The sequence below is a fragment of the Zeus faber genome, assembly GCF_960531495.2.
Source record: "Zeus faber genome assembly, chromosome: 16".
In the NCBI taxonomy this organism is placed as follows: Eukaryota; Metazoa; Chordata; class Actinopteri; order Zeiformes; family Zeidae; genus Zeus; species Zeus faber.
Window position 1 is genome coordinate 960,750 of NC_137202.1, and position 16,048 is coordinate 976,797.

Sequence of the window (16,048 nt, forward strand, 5' to 3'; positions counted from 1 at the left end):
GAGCATCAATTACAGCTTGACAACCACGTCTCATGCTGTTCATAAGTCGACTTATTATCTGCTGAGGCATGGCACCCCACTCTTCTTGAAGAGCGGCCCTCAGGTCATTGAGGTTCTGGGGCACAGAGTTACGAGCCTCTACACGGCGACTCAGCTGATCCCATAGGTTTTCTATGGGATTCAGGTCTGGAGAAAGTGCAGGCCACTCCATTTGAGGTACCCGAGTCTCCAACAGCAGTTCCCCAATGATGCGACTTCAATGAGCAGGAGCATTGTCGTCCATGAAGATGAAATTAGGCCTGTGTTGTTTATGCATGGGCACAATGACTGGATTAATGATGTTATTCAGGTAGTATGGGCTTGTCACTGTACCATTCACAAAGTTTAGGGCAGTTCTGAATGACTAGACACACCTGCCCAGACTGTAACACCACCACCACCAAAGGCTCATTTGGTGACAAAAGTGGCTGATGCGTAGCGCTCTCCTTGACGTCTCCAACATCATTGGCGGCCATCATTTCTGCTCAATGTGAATTGACTTTCATCAGAGAACAGCACTGAGGCCCACTGGTGCCTCGTCCAGCGTAAATGCTCCCTGGCCCATGCAAGACGATGATGCCTGCACCTGGTAGCCTTGCAGGTGGTCAGCACGCAGACCACGCTGATGTAAATGGTTTCGAATGGTCTGACATGACACTTGGGTGCCTCTCACCTCCCTTAAATGTGCCTGGAGTTGAGTGGCATTCATCATCTGGTTCTGCAGGGCACTGTTCACAATGAAGCGGTCATCGGTGTGGGATGTGGCCAAAGGACGTCCACTTCTATGCCTTTCTGTGACTCTTACAATCTCTCTGTATCTCTGTTACAACCTGCTGATGACACTCTGTGACACTCTAAGCTCAGTGGCCACTTCCCTCTGAGAACATCCTGTTTGAAGTCTCACAATGGCGAGGTACTGTTGATCAGTTGTTAGGTGTCGTCTTGGTCTCATGATGTCAAAATGTGAACAGCATGATGAAGAGGACTGTTTAAATAACAATTCTAATTTAACCAGGAAATGTATTGGTCGATTCATGGATCAAACACCTGTTGGGAATTTTGCCGGTCAGCTCCTTGTGAGAGAACAGCAAGTTGTGCAAAAAGTACTGAAACATTGAACAGTTAGACATGTGCATTGAAATGTTTAGAGAAGGTCAAATTAAGTTCACCTGTAAAGATTATAGTGCATTTTAGGTTCATCCTGAAATTTCACCCGAAGGCCGAATATCCTTAACTTTTTGTGAGTAGTGTATATTTACACTTTTTTTTTTTCAAATTAATTTAAAACCTTACGGTATCCTTTCTAGCAATCCTACAAGATATTTTAGATTGTAATGCTACTTTTCACCAAGGACTCATGTGTGAAACTAGTTTGACATGTTATGTACAGCACACATACCACACTTATCTTGCGTTTATACATTTGTTGTTTCATTGAGATTTTTATCAGCCAGGATGCTAAACATAGCCCAAGAAACTGATAGAATCTCTCCAAACTCATCTCATCCATACATGTTCCAGAGTGATCAATCGGTCAGACACCAATTTCATCACACAGGATTCATGTGAAAGTGTATTATACTGCAAATAGAGTCAAACAGTGGGCCTTTGAACTACGTCTGCTAACTATTTAAAACTTACTGAAACTAGTAAGAAAGTAAGTCGCATATCTGTATTATGAATGCCTCCAAAATAAAATAAAATAAAAAATAGTAAAAACAATAAACAAAACAAAAATTCAAATTATAATAATTATTATTCTTGTATTTGATTTTATTTTTATTCTTTTTTTTTAATAATCAATCTTACTCTAGTTAATTTATTTTATTGTATTTTTACAACACCAGAAGTTTCTCATCTACCCTCAATGCTTCTGCTAGAAGGAAACAAGAGAGAACCATTCTGCTTCTATTTATTAATTTATCTAATGTAATCTTGACAATAACAGAAGTTCCTGTCCTACCCTCAACGCTGTTGCTAGGAGGAAACAAGGAGAGTACAATTCCAGTTCTTGCCCTCAACGCTTTTGTTAGGAGGGATCAAGAATACTAATTATGTATTCAATAATGTGAACTTATTATTGGATAACATACAAAAATATATAAAAAATAAAGATAAACAAACAAAAACCACGATTCTCTTGATTCTCTTGCAATATTGACCACTTCCAAGGTCCTCCAGACTGATTATCCGCTGCCCATTCCGAACCTAAGCGGTCGGCGATACGTCTATCTGAGGGGGGGGATTTCCGAGTTTTAACAAAGAAGCCTACTCAGAGATATTTCCTTCACAATAGCTTTTTCTTCAATCTTCTTTGATCGGTACAATATCTCAGTTAGTCCTCACCTCAATTTGTTCATTTGTTTGATGTGTTGATGAAGAAGGAGTGACCGCTGACGCTGACTTGAGTAAATAGTAGATTTATTACAAAAGAACAGCATCAGACCAGACTTGCCATGGACGGTCTGGGAGAGAACCGAGCCAGAAGGATTCTCTCTGTCTCTTAGTCTCTTAGTAATTATCTTATACGATGGGGCTGTTTGGGACGCCACACATTCCAAGACACCTCATATTTCCCCCCTTCGAGACTACACAAAGTCTCGACAAAGATAAGAGTCAGTGAAGTTACTACATTAATTGGCCTAATAGAACTCACCTACTAACAAACAAACGGATTATATAATACCCTTCTGAACATGCTTAGTCGTAGCAATACAATACATTTGTGGAGTGTGAGAGCGAAAAACCCATCTGGCAGCTTCCTTTCTAGTTCTTTCAACAAACAATCAAGACAGGAATATTCTCTCACGGTTCCTCTGCCCCAGGCAACCACCTATTGCACTCCAAATCAATTAACCGCAAAGAAGAAGGGTTTAGAGAACTGTACAGGATGTTACATATAAATGCATACATTCAGAACCTCAGAAATAAATCAAATTTTTGTTCAAAGTCAGGCTGGTCGACCCATCGGACCCTCCAATGAACCTGTCCCTGCCTATTATCAATGTCCCTCAAAACCTCGCAAAAAAACAAAACACCTGAGGTCCCAATATATCCATTTCACCCTGTTACAGAAAACTTAAAAGAAAACAATACTAAATCAAAGTAATATGTCTCACTAAAAATATCTACTGTAGAATACAGACTTTTCATCAATAATACAGGTTATATTGTAATAAACAAACCCCAATATTATAAAAACCTGCATAACACCATCAATTTTTAAGAATAGTCCACTTGACACTCCTGATCATGATGTCCTCATTCAGGGTCCGCCGTCCATTTGAGATTAAGAATTTCTTATGCGCTGTCATCCGCAAGCTTCCGGTGTCTGTGAAGAACTGCCAGATGTCTTGTCATCTGCCCCTTGGATGATCCAATTCAGACACATTCCAACTTTCCCCAAGCTCTCACTCAGCAAAGTAAAAGAAAGGAAGAAAGAAAAAACAAAAAGAACAACACAAGAGTTCAGTGTCTTAAGACCACTCTAAATTCTTATACGTATTACAATTCAATGAGACATACATTATCAGTTTTTTTATTTCTTGCACATTTGAAATAAAGCAATGTTTTACTTTTATTCATACTACGCATTTAAATCTAAAGAATATATTAGTCAATCTAATATCCCCTCTAATTCATTGTTTTTATTCTATATTCCTATTTAATTTTATTTCTATTTTTATTTATTTCCTTCTATCATACTAAGAAAGGAGAGAGAGAGAGGGGAGCTTCTTTTCAACACCCTCTTGTCAGGGAGAGTCGACTAAGCACCAGCCCTTGCTCCACCTCTTAAATGTAGTCACACCTTCCAGTTTACACTGGTCGTCAGCGAACAAACATCCTGTTTCAGCTCCCCTAGGCCACACAAAGAGTCATAAATCAAAGCTGGTTCCCTTCACTCAGCAGCCGAAACACAAAACCTCTTCTCTTGCATCAAAAATCCCACTGTTCCTTCTATTTCACCAAGACTATCTGCTCCTTTAACCAACAGAACTCACAACAAGCACTGTCACACACTCCAAGCACAAAGAGAAAAAAAACTCACACACCAACCAAACAATCCACAAATCCTACTCATAATTCAGAGCAGGAAATTCTCTTTTCTTTTCTGAATGTGTACATGCATGTGTAGGCAGACTTTCTGGTGATTCTAGTCCTTCTCTCAAGAAGGCTCATTTTGTTATCAACTATTGTTGCCAACTTTCACGCAGCATTTAATGTACACATGTCTTACTTTTTAAGGAGATACGGGCCCTGTATCCATTAATCTTGCATGGTTATTTAAATAACTTTTGGCTACTAGTTAATCTTGCATGGTTATTTAAATAACTTTTGGCTACTAGTTAATCTTGCATGGTTATTTAAATAACTTTTGGCTACTAGTTCTGCCATTCTACAATTACTTTTTACTTCTACTTTCTCCACATCTTTTAAGCCTTTATCTATTACTTTTAACTTCATCTTTTATTTCTCTCGTCTCTATTCTCTATTTCAACTTAATTCTCTTTTTCTTCATTTATTATTCTCTTATTCCCCTTATTTACATCTTTTACAACTTAAGAAAACCCCAATTTAGACGGAAACTCACTTCATACATCAACACATCATCTCCATCTCCGCACAATATGCTCTTGTCAGTGCAGCCTATTTGCACAAAATACTACCGCCTCAAGAACCACACACAGCTCAATTTTGTGAGGTAACACTCACCCTGAGAGTGGTCATTTGCTGGAGCAGGCAGCATTGGCAGGTGAGGCCCAGTAGATCCTGTCCGTGACGCCACTTTGTAGTTTCTTGATGAATTAGATGTATTGATGAAGAAGGAGAGGCCGCTGACGCCGACTTGAGTAAAATAATAGCTTTATTACAAAAGAACAGCATCAGACCAGACTTGCCTAGGATGTCCGGGAAAGAACCGAACCGGATGGATTCTCTGTGGAATGAAACTCAGGCAGGTGCTTTTATGCTAAGCCAGAGACAATGTTGACCCTCTGATTCCCCTACATAGGTCACCATTCACGTTTTCACCTCCCTTATCACCAGGACCCCTGACAATGGGCTCTGTCTCTCTCGAGACCCCCGGTACCGTATGTTAATAATTATTATTTTATACAATGGGCACTGTCTTGGGACGCCACTCATTCCAAGACACCTCATTGTTGACTCTCAAGGGAAGTCTCTGATTCACTGTTTGTGGGCACAGGGTTGGAAATTGGCCCTTCAATCACAGATTGAGGATTCTCGGTTTCTGTCACGTGCTGGATTATTCTGCAATCTCTGGTACTGGAGGCAGGGTTGGAATCCACTTGCTGAATAGCAGATTCATCGATTTGATATTTCATTTTTTGAGCTTCGATAACATTATCTGATGTCTGCTGCTCAGAAGCAAGAGGTTTATAAATCAGTGTGTCACAGAGAACTTAAGTTATGTCCATAACTATGGATCTATGAGACCGAACGATGAACATCACCACAGTCTTCACCTTCAATGATGCCATACTTCTACCCATCTTCGAAAAAATTATATCAACAGAATCATGTGACTGACCTTAAGAGGCTGGACCTGCAGTCTATAAAGCATCCGGTTAGCACGTGTCTCCCTCTTGCATGGAACGCCTTAGCCTGGAATGCCTCAGCCTGTTCCGAGTGATGAGTGACATAGTGATGGTCATCGTTTGCTCTCGTAAATCTATAGTTATGGACATAACTTAAGTTCTCTGTGACACACTGATTTTTTATCTATTTCGACCTCACTCTGACCGTCACAACAGTCTTCACCTTGAATGAGTCAGCAGCCGACATAAGAACCGTGGAGCCGATTGCTGCGGATGTCACATTTACCATATAAGATCTAGCAAAAGCGCATGGAGTACTCCACAATGCACATATACTGTAACTGTATCCGCAAGGGAAACCCCCTTTAAAGCTGCCCATGAAGTGGAGTGGAGTGAGCCAGCAGACTTCTAGGGACTGAGAGACCCTGGCTGGAGTAGGCCAGGGAAATTGTCTCTCCCAGCCAGTGGGATAGACACTGCTTAGACAATGGGAAGCCTAACTCTTTACCGCCATAACACACAAACAACTGACTATGTGCCTGCCTCAGCAGCCGTGTATGATCAAAGTAAGCCTTCAGTGGCTTTATTGGACACAATGCATGAAGAGCCACTCTCCCTTGATAAGCTGGATCAGGGCAGAATGCCTTCATTTCAATTGCCTGATTCAGTGTCTGGGAGCTTACCACGTTGAGGAAGAAGAACGGGTTTGGCCACAGGGACACGCCTGTGTTCTTGGCTTTCCACCTCAAGCACTCCTCACCCATTGACAGTGTGTGTAGCTCACTAACCCTCTTGGTAGAACATATGGCTAAGAGGAATGCGATCTTATGCGACATGCGCTTCAGATCCGACTGCTCCATTGGTTCATATTGGGTCTCCTGGCACAGTCGGTTAGCACACTTCAGACATCATGAGGTGTTTCCCCAGGGAAAGACCCCCCACTGTCTCATGGAAGACAGAGGTAGCAGAGGTGTACATCCCCAGGGTGCTAGCTGCCCTCCCTAAATCTAGCAGGGACTGGAGGAAGTGGAGCACCTCAGCCACCGGGCAGTTGATGGGATCCAACCCCTATTGTGGCACCATTATGAGAACAATTTCCATCTCTGTTTCGTGACTGGTGCATGTGGAGGGTGCTCTGGTATTACTTATGGTCTCCAGGACAGCCATATTCCGTTCTTGAGAGAGGGACTGAGAAAGGGCCAGGGCCACAACTGCATGACAGCTGGCTTGGGATGCCAGATCCCCGCCTTGCGAAAGGAGGTCTGCCCTGACAGCAAGGGTCAGGATCGGCCGTGAACCAGGCAAATGAGCGCCGGAAACCAATGTCTCCCTGGCTACCATGGGGCCAATAACAACACCTTGTAGCTCCCCAGGGCGATTGTGTTCAGCGTATGGCGAATTAATGGTAGTGGGGGAAAATCGTATGGTAACCCCTGCAGCCACTCTTGAGACAGAGCATCCAGGCTTTGATGTCTCAGGGAAAACCACATCTCACAATGGGTTGTCTCCCTCGATGCGAAGAGATCCGCCTCGGCTATGCCAAAGCAAGTCCACAAGCTCACCACCACCTCTGGGTACAGTCTCCACACCTCCAGGAGAGACCTGGACCTGGAGAGAAGGTCTGCTGCCCGGATCAGAATCCCCAGTACATAAAGAGCCTTGAGTGAGGCCAGACGTGGGTAGGCCCAAAACAGAAGCCTCTGTGCCACATTGAGGCTAGACAGAGATTTTATGCCCCCTTGATGATTGACATGGCCATCAAGTGGGCCGTTGGAGCCCTCCGGTACTACCCCTTGGGGTTCCGTTTCACCCGCTGTTCCGACCACTCCCCGCTGCAGTGGCTCTAATGCATAAAGGATATAAACGCACGGATCACCCGTTGGTACCTGGCTTTTCAGCACTTTAAGTTCCAGGTGATCCATAGGCCGGGGGCGTAGATGGCGGTAGCCGAATTCCTCTGTTATTCTGCCATTGACTTAGGTCAAATTTTCACTTATCTTGCATTGATATCAATGGAGACCTCAGTGAAAATTTGACTTCAGTCAATTGCTAAATACCCCACACATGCTGTGTACATAGAGTAGGCATCACATGACCTACGCTCAGCATTCTTGCTAACTAAAGCGGGCAGCATTTTTCTGGGCTAGCTAGGAACAATATATACTGGCCACAATATTAGGAACACTAGTTTTCCATAAAAAATAAAAAAGCTGCCACATGTTTGTTAACAAACATTGGCACATTTGGAATCGTTAACAGATGCAGAAAGGCTACAAGCTTTATGAGCAATAACTTTAAAACCTGTCAGAGTTTCACTGATTTGCTAGAGCTAGTAGTTGAACAGGTGACTTTAGTATGCCTACATTCCCACTGGAAGCTTTGGTTGAACAGGTGTCTAAAAGGCTTGTTTAGACATGATTTATCTTGTCCTGCCACATTTTTCAAGGTTCTCATCAGGTTTTCCTGTGTCCCTCGAGGCAGCAAAGAGACAATCCTCCATTTTGGTGTCGCTGAATGAATGACAGAAGTGTTAGTCCTGGAAGAGTTTAAAAAAAAAAAAACCTCACTGGCCATCTTAGTATAACCCCATTTACACTAAGAAGAAGTTACACGAAAACCCCTTTTGGGTTATTTTGAATTAGGTTATTATACTTATTTATCTTGCTTATTAAGTAGAACAGTATATTGTGGAAAATTATATACTGTATATTTCAGTAGGAATAATTCCACAGTATTATTATGGACTTGCAGAATTAGGTTTACTATTATAGATTCAGTGTGTAGAATTTACAGAACGGACTTGGCAGAAATTCATTTTAATTAGAAATAAGTACGTTTTAATTAGTGTACCATCCCATCAAATTAAGAATCGTGTTTTCGTTACCTTAGAATGAGCCGTTTTCATCTACATAGGGAGCAGGTATGCTTCCACGGAGGCCACCATGTTGCACAGCCATCTTTCCACAGTAGCGCAGAATGGACAAACCAAACACTGACTCGAGAGAGGAATTTCATGTTTTTTGCGAGTTTCAAGCTGCCATGTTGCATTGCCATTGGGAGGGGTATTCAGTCAGTTGTAACCTCACCAGTAGATACCACTAAATATTACACACTGCACCTTTAAATACAACAATTATTTAATTATCGTTTATAGCACTTTAACTGTTATTTTAAGTATATATTTACATGCATAACATTTAGGTTGCTATTTCATGTCCCTTGCCTCAGAGTTAATATTAGTTCCTACCTGGCATTGTTTCCGAGGGACTCTTATGAGTGTAATACAAGTAGGCATTTGCGACAGTTGTTTAGAAGCCTGCAGTGAACTCGGAGAGAGTGACGTTGGGTGTACACTGTCATGCCGTATTGGTGTCGATTAAAGAACAGTATACAAAGAGAAAGTGTAGCCCGCTTATTGCCCACAGGCCAAGAAGACTGGACACTACCAACCAAGAAGAGGGTTACATTAGCAAAAGATCAAGTGAGTTGTTGTTGTAACAGCTGTTGTAACACGTTGTAACATATTCATTCATTCAAAAACTAATTTGGAATAGAAAGAATAAAAGCACAAAACAGAAATAGGCTCAACTCGAGAAGATTCTCCCGTTATCTCGGGAAAACAACTTTTGCTATTTCGAGATAGACATAAATAACTCGAGATCTCCAGAAAACAAATGAAACTAACTCGTTATCACAGGAAAACGAAGTAAATAAAAAGTGAGAATGTGTGGCCTTCTTAGGGCTTCTATAGATAGGACAATAAATAACCATGCAAATTAAAAAAAAACACCATGAAAGAACTTTCAGCACATTCTTCACAGAAAAATATATCGAATTGGAAACATTTAAAACAAACTTTAATTATTTCCTTTGCTTACAATAAGTTGACATAATGCATTTTAAATGAACTAATTTGACTCTGTTTAATTGACTGGCTCTTATTATTCTTAACCCCCTCAGTTTTCCCATTAAAAAAACATGTAAGTTCTACATTCTGCTGAAGAATAACCCCACAGAGGTATTTAGGGAATTAAGATAAGGTCACATATGACACATAATTTATTTTAAGTTACCCAACCAAAAGCCAATAAACTATACTACAAAGACAGCAGAACAAAGTATCCAACACATTTCCCATCTGGTCTTGTAATGTCATCCTTTATTAAATGGTAAATTTACCATAAATAATAATTGTGGGTTAGGCATTAATGACTTTTAGATTTGTGTACAGTTTAAATTGCAGTTGTTTTTGTCCACAGGTTACAGCAGAATCTGCCACCTATTGTATTTAAACCATGACTCCCTAAAACAGCTAATGGCTCATTGCCAGCATATTATTTTCATCTTGAATGACATATTTTGGAATAAATATGTTTAGATAGGTTTTATTTAAACTTTTTTACTTTATTCTGGTTCTAATTTCAAATGCCTTAAAGGTGAGAACTAAACAATCTAACATGACCACACAGTGTGGTACCACAATTTGTACAATATCTCAGAGTTTTCAATAATAAAAAATAATTTAATCTTATATTTTTATAGCACAAAGGGTCCCCATTTTAATCTCTATAGATTATGTGCACCAGATAGTAATGCCAAAATCTAAAATAAATTAAATACATTTTTAACAGACATCTTGGCTTAGTTTTGCAATTCTTTTATTCGAGGAAACTCATCAATCACCTTCCTTTGATGAAACTGTTTTCCAAACCACTTTCCCCCTCTATACCTTCTTCAGCGCAGACATTGCACATTGATTTAATGTCCCAGGCACATTTTCCAGCACATACTTAAGTTTAATTTGCATAGTGCAGAGCTGCTCTAATATAAATAATTTAATGATATTGAACTGAACAGTTAATTGACAATCATAACACTGCCAGCTTGATTACCAAAAGTATGTTTTTATTCGTCAGATATAATGAGAAACTGTTCAGCACTAATTTAGAAATGCATCAAATAACCAAAATGACAATATATTCTGTAAAAAAAAAAAAAAAAAAAAAAAAAAATATATATATATATATATATATATATATATAATGTATCTAATGTGGTTTAGCAACAGAATTAGAATTATTATTAAAAACAGTAAAAACATGATCTGGCCCTTTTTCAGTTTTTCCATTTCAATTCCCCATACTCAATGTAAATTATTCGTAAGACCTGTTACAATATCATTTTTCAAAATAAAAACAGACAAGAGCATAAAAACATCACAGATTGAGTAAAGGTTACCTCGAAGGGAGCATGTGAGATGACTTGGACCATATTTTGAATAATTTTTAGGGAAAAGTTCATTAAGATGCAAGATATATATATATATATAATACACACACACACACACACACACACACACACACACACACACACACACACACACACACACACACACACACACACACACACACACACACACACACACACACACACACACACACACACACACACACACACACACTGACTGAGTTCTTGTGTTTCATTTAATCAGTTTCTCACTCCAAGGTGTAGCTTTCGTAGGAAAGTGTCTTGAGATGTGTGATACAGTCTGAGGAGAAACAACAACAATATAAGAGGACGACCTGCTTCAGGAATATGAGACATCAGAGAAGAGTCAGATCAGTTCTGTAGCTGGCCTAAAAGTACAACACCCCACTCAGACAAAGATTGGAGATGCAGCCTTTTTTTTTAAATACACTCCTAAATTATGGAACCAAAGAATATAAGGCAAGTTCTGCAGGTGCTTTCAGGCAAATGCTAAAAATTTTCTTTTAATCTTTTAATGCAATGTGTTACATTTTCTCTCATTAGCATCTTCTTCTTTCGGCTGCTCCTGTTAGGTGTCGCCACAGCGGATCATCTGCCTCCAATACCTTCTGTTCTGCTTCTGTTCTGCGCATCTTCCTCCCTTACACCAACCGCCTGCATGTCCTCCCTCACCACATCCATAAACCTTCTCTTTGGCCTTCCTCTTTTCCTCTTCCTTGGCAGCTCCATCCTCAGCATCCTTCTCCCAATGTAACTCTCATCTCTCCTACACACGTGTCCAAACCATCTCAATCTGGCCTCTCTCACTTTTCCACCAAACTGTCCAACCTGAGCTGTCCCTCTATGTACTCATTCTTAATCCTGTCCATCCTTGTCACTCCCAATGAAAATCTCAACATCCTCAACTCTGCCACCTCCAGTTCAGCCACCTGCCTTTTTCTCAGTGCCACCGCCTCTAAACCGTACAACATAGCTGGTCTCACTACTGTCCTGTAGGCCTTCCCCTTCACTCTTGCTGGAACCCTTCTGTCACAGATCACTCCGGACACTCTTCTCCACCCACTCCACCCGGTCTGTACTCTCTTCGTGTATCTTATACTCAAAGAAAGTTTTGAGATCCCTTTCCAACAGAACAATTGAATGATTGAATTAAATGGAGTAATAATAGAATATCTGTGTAATCTATCGAGAACTAAGGACGTATCAGTTACAACTATGTTGGCGATTGTGGCACTGGGCGGGAGCAGCGGGTCAGTCCACAACGTTGTTGTGTTCTGAGGAGAGATTCTGGTTAAAAATAATTTGCTGAGGAATGATCGTGACCCAAGCCCAAATTGAGGACCCAAATCTGAAATGGGTATTCCTATGTATACCTATTTTTATTCAATTAATTTTGTCTTCTGTAAAGCACGTTAAGTGGCATGTAGTGTATGAAAGGTATGATACACATAAAGGGTAGTAGTAGTATTATAGTAGTATTATAGTAGTAGTATTATAGCAGTAGTATTATAGTAGTAGGAGTAGAGTAGTATTATAGTAGTAGTATATTAGTAGTAGTAATATTAGTAGTACTAGTACTAGTAGCATTATAGTAGTAGTAGTATTATAATAGTAGTAGTATTATTGTAGTAGTACAGTAGTATGATAGTAGTGGTAGTAGTATTATAGCAGTAGTATTATAGGAGTAGTAGTAAATCAGTAGTAGTATTATAGTAGTACAGTAGTATTATAGTAGTAGTAGTAGTAGTATATTAGTAGTAGTATAATATTAGTAGTACTAGTAGTAGTATTCTAGTAGTGGCATTATAGAAGTAGTTGTGGTAGTATTATAGTAGTAAAAGTAGAATTATAGTAGGAGTATATTAGTAGTAGTATAATAGTAGCAGTAGTATAGTAGGAGTATATTAGTAGTATTATAGTAGTAGTATTATAGTAGTAGTATTATAGTAGTAGTGGCATTATAGTAGTAGTATTATAGTAGCATTATTATAGAAGTATATTAGTAGTAGTATTATAGTAGTACAGTAGTATTATAGTAATAGTAGTATATTAGTAGTAGTATTATAGTAGTGGTATATTAAGTAGTACTAGTAGTTGTATAGTAGTAGTGGCATTATATTAGTAGTGGTATTATTGTAGTAGTAGTAGTATATTATTAGTATTATAGTATTAGTATATGAGTAGTATTATTATAGTAGTATATAAGTAGTAGTGTGATATTAGTAGTATATTAGTAGTAGTATAATAGTATTATTGTAGTAGTAGAAGTAGCAGTAGTAGTAGTATAGTAGGAGTATATTAGTAGTATTATAGTAGTAGTCGTAGTAGTACAGTAGTATTATAATAGTAGTAGTAGTATATTGGTAGTAGTATTATAGTGGTAGTATATTAGTAGTCCTAGTAGTAGTATTATAGTAGTACTGGCGTTATAGTAGGAGTATATTAGTAGTAGTATTATAGTGGTAGTACAGTAGTATTATAGTAGTAGTAGTATATTAGTAGTAGTATTATAGTGATGGTATATTAGTAGTACTAGTAGTAGTATAGTAGTAGTAGTATTATAGTAGAAGTAGTAGTATATTAGTAATATTATAGTAGTAGTATATTAGTAATAGTATTATAGTAGTATATTAGTAGTAGTGTTATATTAGTAGTAGTATTATAGTAGTAGTAGTAGTAGTAGAAGTAGTAGTAGTATATCAGTAGTAGTATTATAGTAGTGGTAGTAGTACAGTAGTATTATAATAGTAGTAATATATTGGTAGTATTATAGTAGTAGTATTATTATAGTAGTATAGTAGTAGTACAGTAGTATAATAGTAGTAGTAGTAGTAGTATTAAAGTAGGAGTAGTACCGTAGTATAATAGTAGTAGTATTATTGTAGTAGTATTAAAGTAGGAGTATATTAGTAGTAGTATTATAGTAGCAGTAGTACTGTGGTGTTATAGTAGTAGTATAATAGTAGTAGTAGTACATTAGTAGTAGTAGTAGTAGCAGGAGAGGCGTCTCACCCAGAACCCACTGCTCAGACAGCAGTCTACTGCCCTCTGCTCTCCTGCCGCTGTACTTCCCGATGCAGATGCCCGCCTGGCGCACGCTCTTGCAGACTGTTCCTCCGCAGAGTTGGATGAGTTCCACCAGACTGTGGATGGGCGGCTGCGAGTGCTGGGAGACAAACATGGCCGGCTGCCCCTGGAACAGGTCCTGCTGATGTTCCCCGGCTGAGAGGTGCTGCTGGAGCCGGCAAATCTGGAGGGAGAGAATCAACCGTTGCAGCAAAGCAATTACACCTCATGAAGAAAACTGAAAAACATACCCAAATTAATATTTTGTGTACACACACACACACATATATACACATATATATACACATACACATACACATATATATATATATATATATATATATATATATATATATATATATATATATATATATATATGTACATATATATATATATATATATATATATACATATATATATATATATATATATACATATATATATATATATATATATATATATGTGTATGTGTATGTGTATATATATGTGTATATATGTGTGTGTGTGTGTACACAAAATATTAATTTGGGTATGTTTTTCAGTTTTCTTCATGAGGTGTAATTGCTTTGCTGCAACGGTTGATTGTACATACATATATATATATATATATATATATATGTACATACATATATATATATGTACATACATATATATATATGTACATACATATATACATATATGTACATACATATATACATATATATATATATATATATATATATATACATATATCATATATATACATACATACATATATATACATACATACATACATACATACATACATACATACATACATACATACATACATACATACATACATACATACATACATACATACATACATACATACATACATACATACATACATACATACATACATACATACATACATACATACATACATATGTATGTATGTATATATATATATACATATATGTACATATATATATACATATATGTACACATATATATATATATATATACACATACATACATACATACATACATACATACATACATACATACATACATACATATATATATATATATATACATATATATATACATACATACATACATACATACATACATACATACATATATATATATATATACACATACATACACACATATATACATACATACATACATACATACATACATATATATATAAAAATAAACAGGGCCATGATAGAAGTTTCACATTCCACAATGAGGGAAAAACAGGATTAGAGTTTGAAAGTCAGTTGTTTTTTTCTTTTAAGGTCATTGTGTATGTCACTTCCTTCCTAAGCTTTCTCTAAACACAAAACAGTGAAGTTACAAGCTCTGGCGCCCATGTACGTGTTGTTGGAGTGACTCAGCCTTAACACCTGAACCCATATGGTGTTTTTGGAACGAGGAAAAGGCCTTCCTCTTTCGTAATGTGCCTTAAATATATTGCATTTCCTTTACACCTATCAGACCACTTCCTACCATTCTGCCTCAGCTACTGTAACACGCCTGTCCTGACTGTGAAGGAAAACTAAAATGAAATTCAATTCGTACTGAAGTTGTGAAGAGGAAGAAGTTGACCCACAGAGGCAAAAAGCTACTTCTGATGTTGTGTTAGACAGTAGTCTTTTTTCTCCAGGGGTTTGGGTGTTGAGGGAAGTCCAGGGCAAAGCCTCTGAGTAGATAGGAAGATGACGGTGTCTGAGGAACATCCCTTGGACTCGGGACAAAACATCCTCCAGCGAGTACTCACTTCCTGTCCAGCACACCTGCAGCACTCTGCAGCTTTTTGAATAAAGATCACTCTGGTAAATAACATCACCACCGCAAAGACTTTCTACAAGTTAAAATTACACCGGAGAACATAGACATAGGAACACAGACCGCCCAAAAGGCTTAACTTTATTAAGTAACCCCCAACTAAAAAAATATATAGTGATTGTGATGAAATATAGTGAATAAACTTGCTAATTTAACAATATACAACTATTTTATTTAGATCTATCAATATATTTTCAACTGTTTAATAAGTTAAGGTTCATCAGCTACAATCAAGTCTTATTCAGAACTAAAAAGGTGTCCAAGAGCCAGTCTCCCCCAAAATAAGGAATAAGACAATA

General features: G+C 38.1%; 1 protein-coding gene across 1 annotated transcript in view; it reads right to left on the reverse strand.

The window, feature by feature from the left end:
- Nucleotides 1-11,092: 11,092 nt before the first annotated feature.
- Nucleotides 11,093-16,048, reverse strand: part of mcph1 (microcephalin 1) — a gene marked incomplete at both ends in the record, with an annotated part of 31,805 nt that continues 26,849 nt past the window's right edge. The window contains 2 exons of the mRNA XM_080016961.1: nucleotides 11,093-11,145; nucleotides 13,878-14,115. Coding sequence (XP_079873087.1) covers nucleotides 11,093-11,145; nucleotides 13,878-14,115 — 291 coding nt within the window. The remainder of the gene's footprint in view (nucleotides 11,146-13,877; nucleotides 14,116-16,048) is intronic.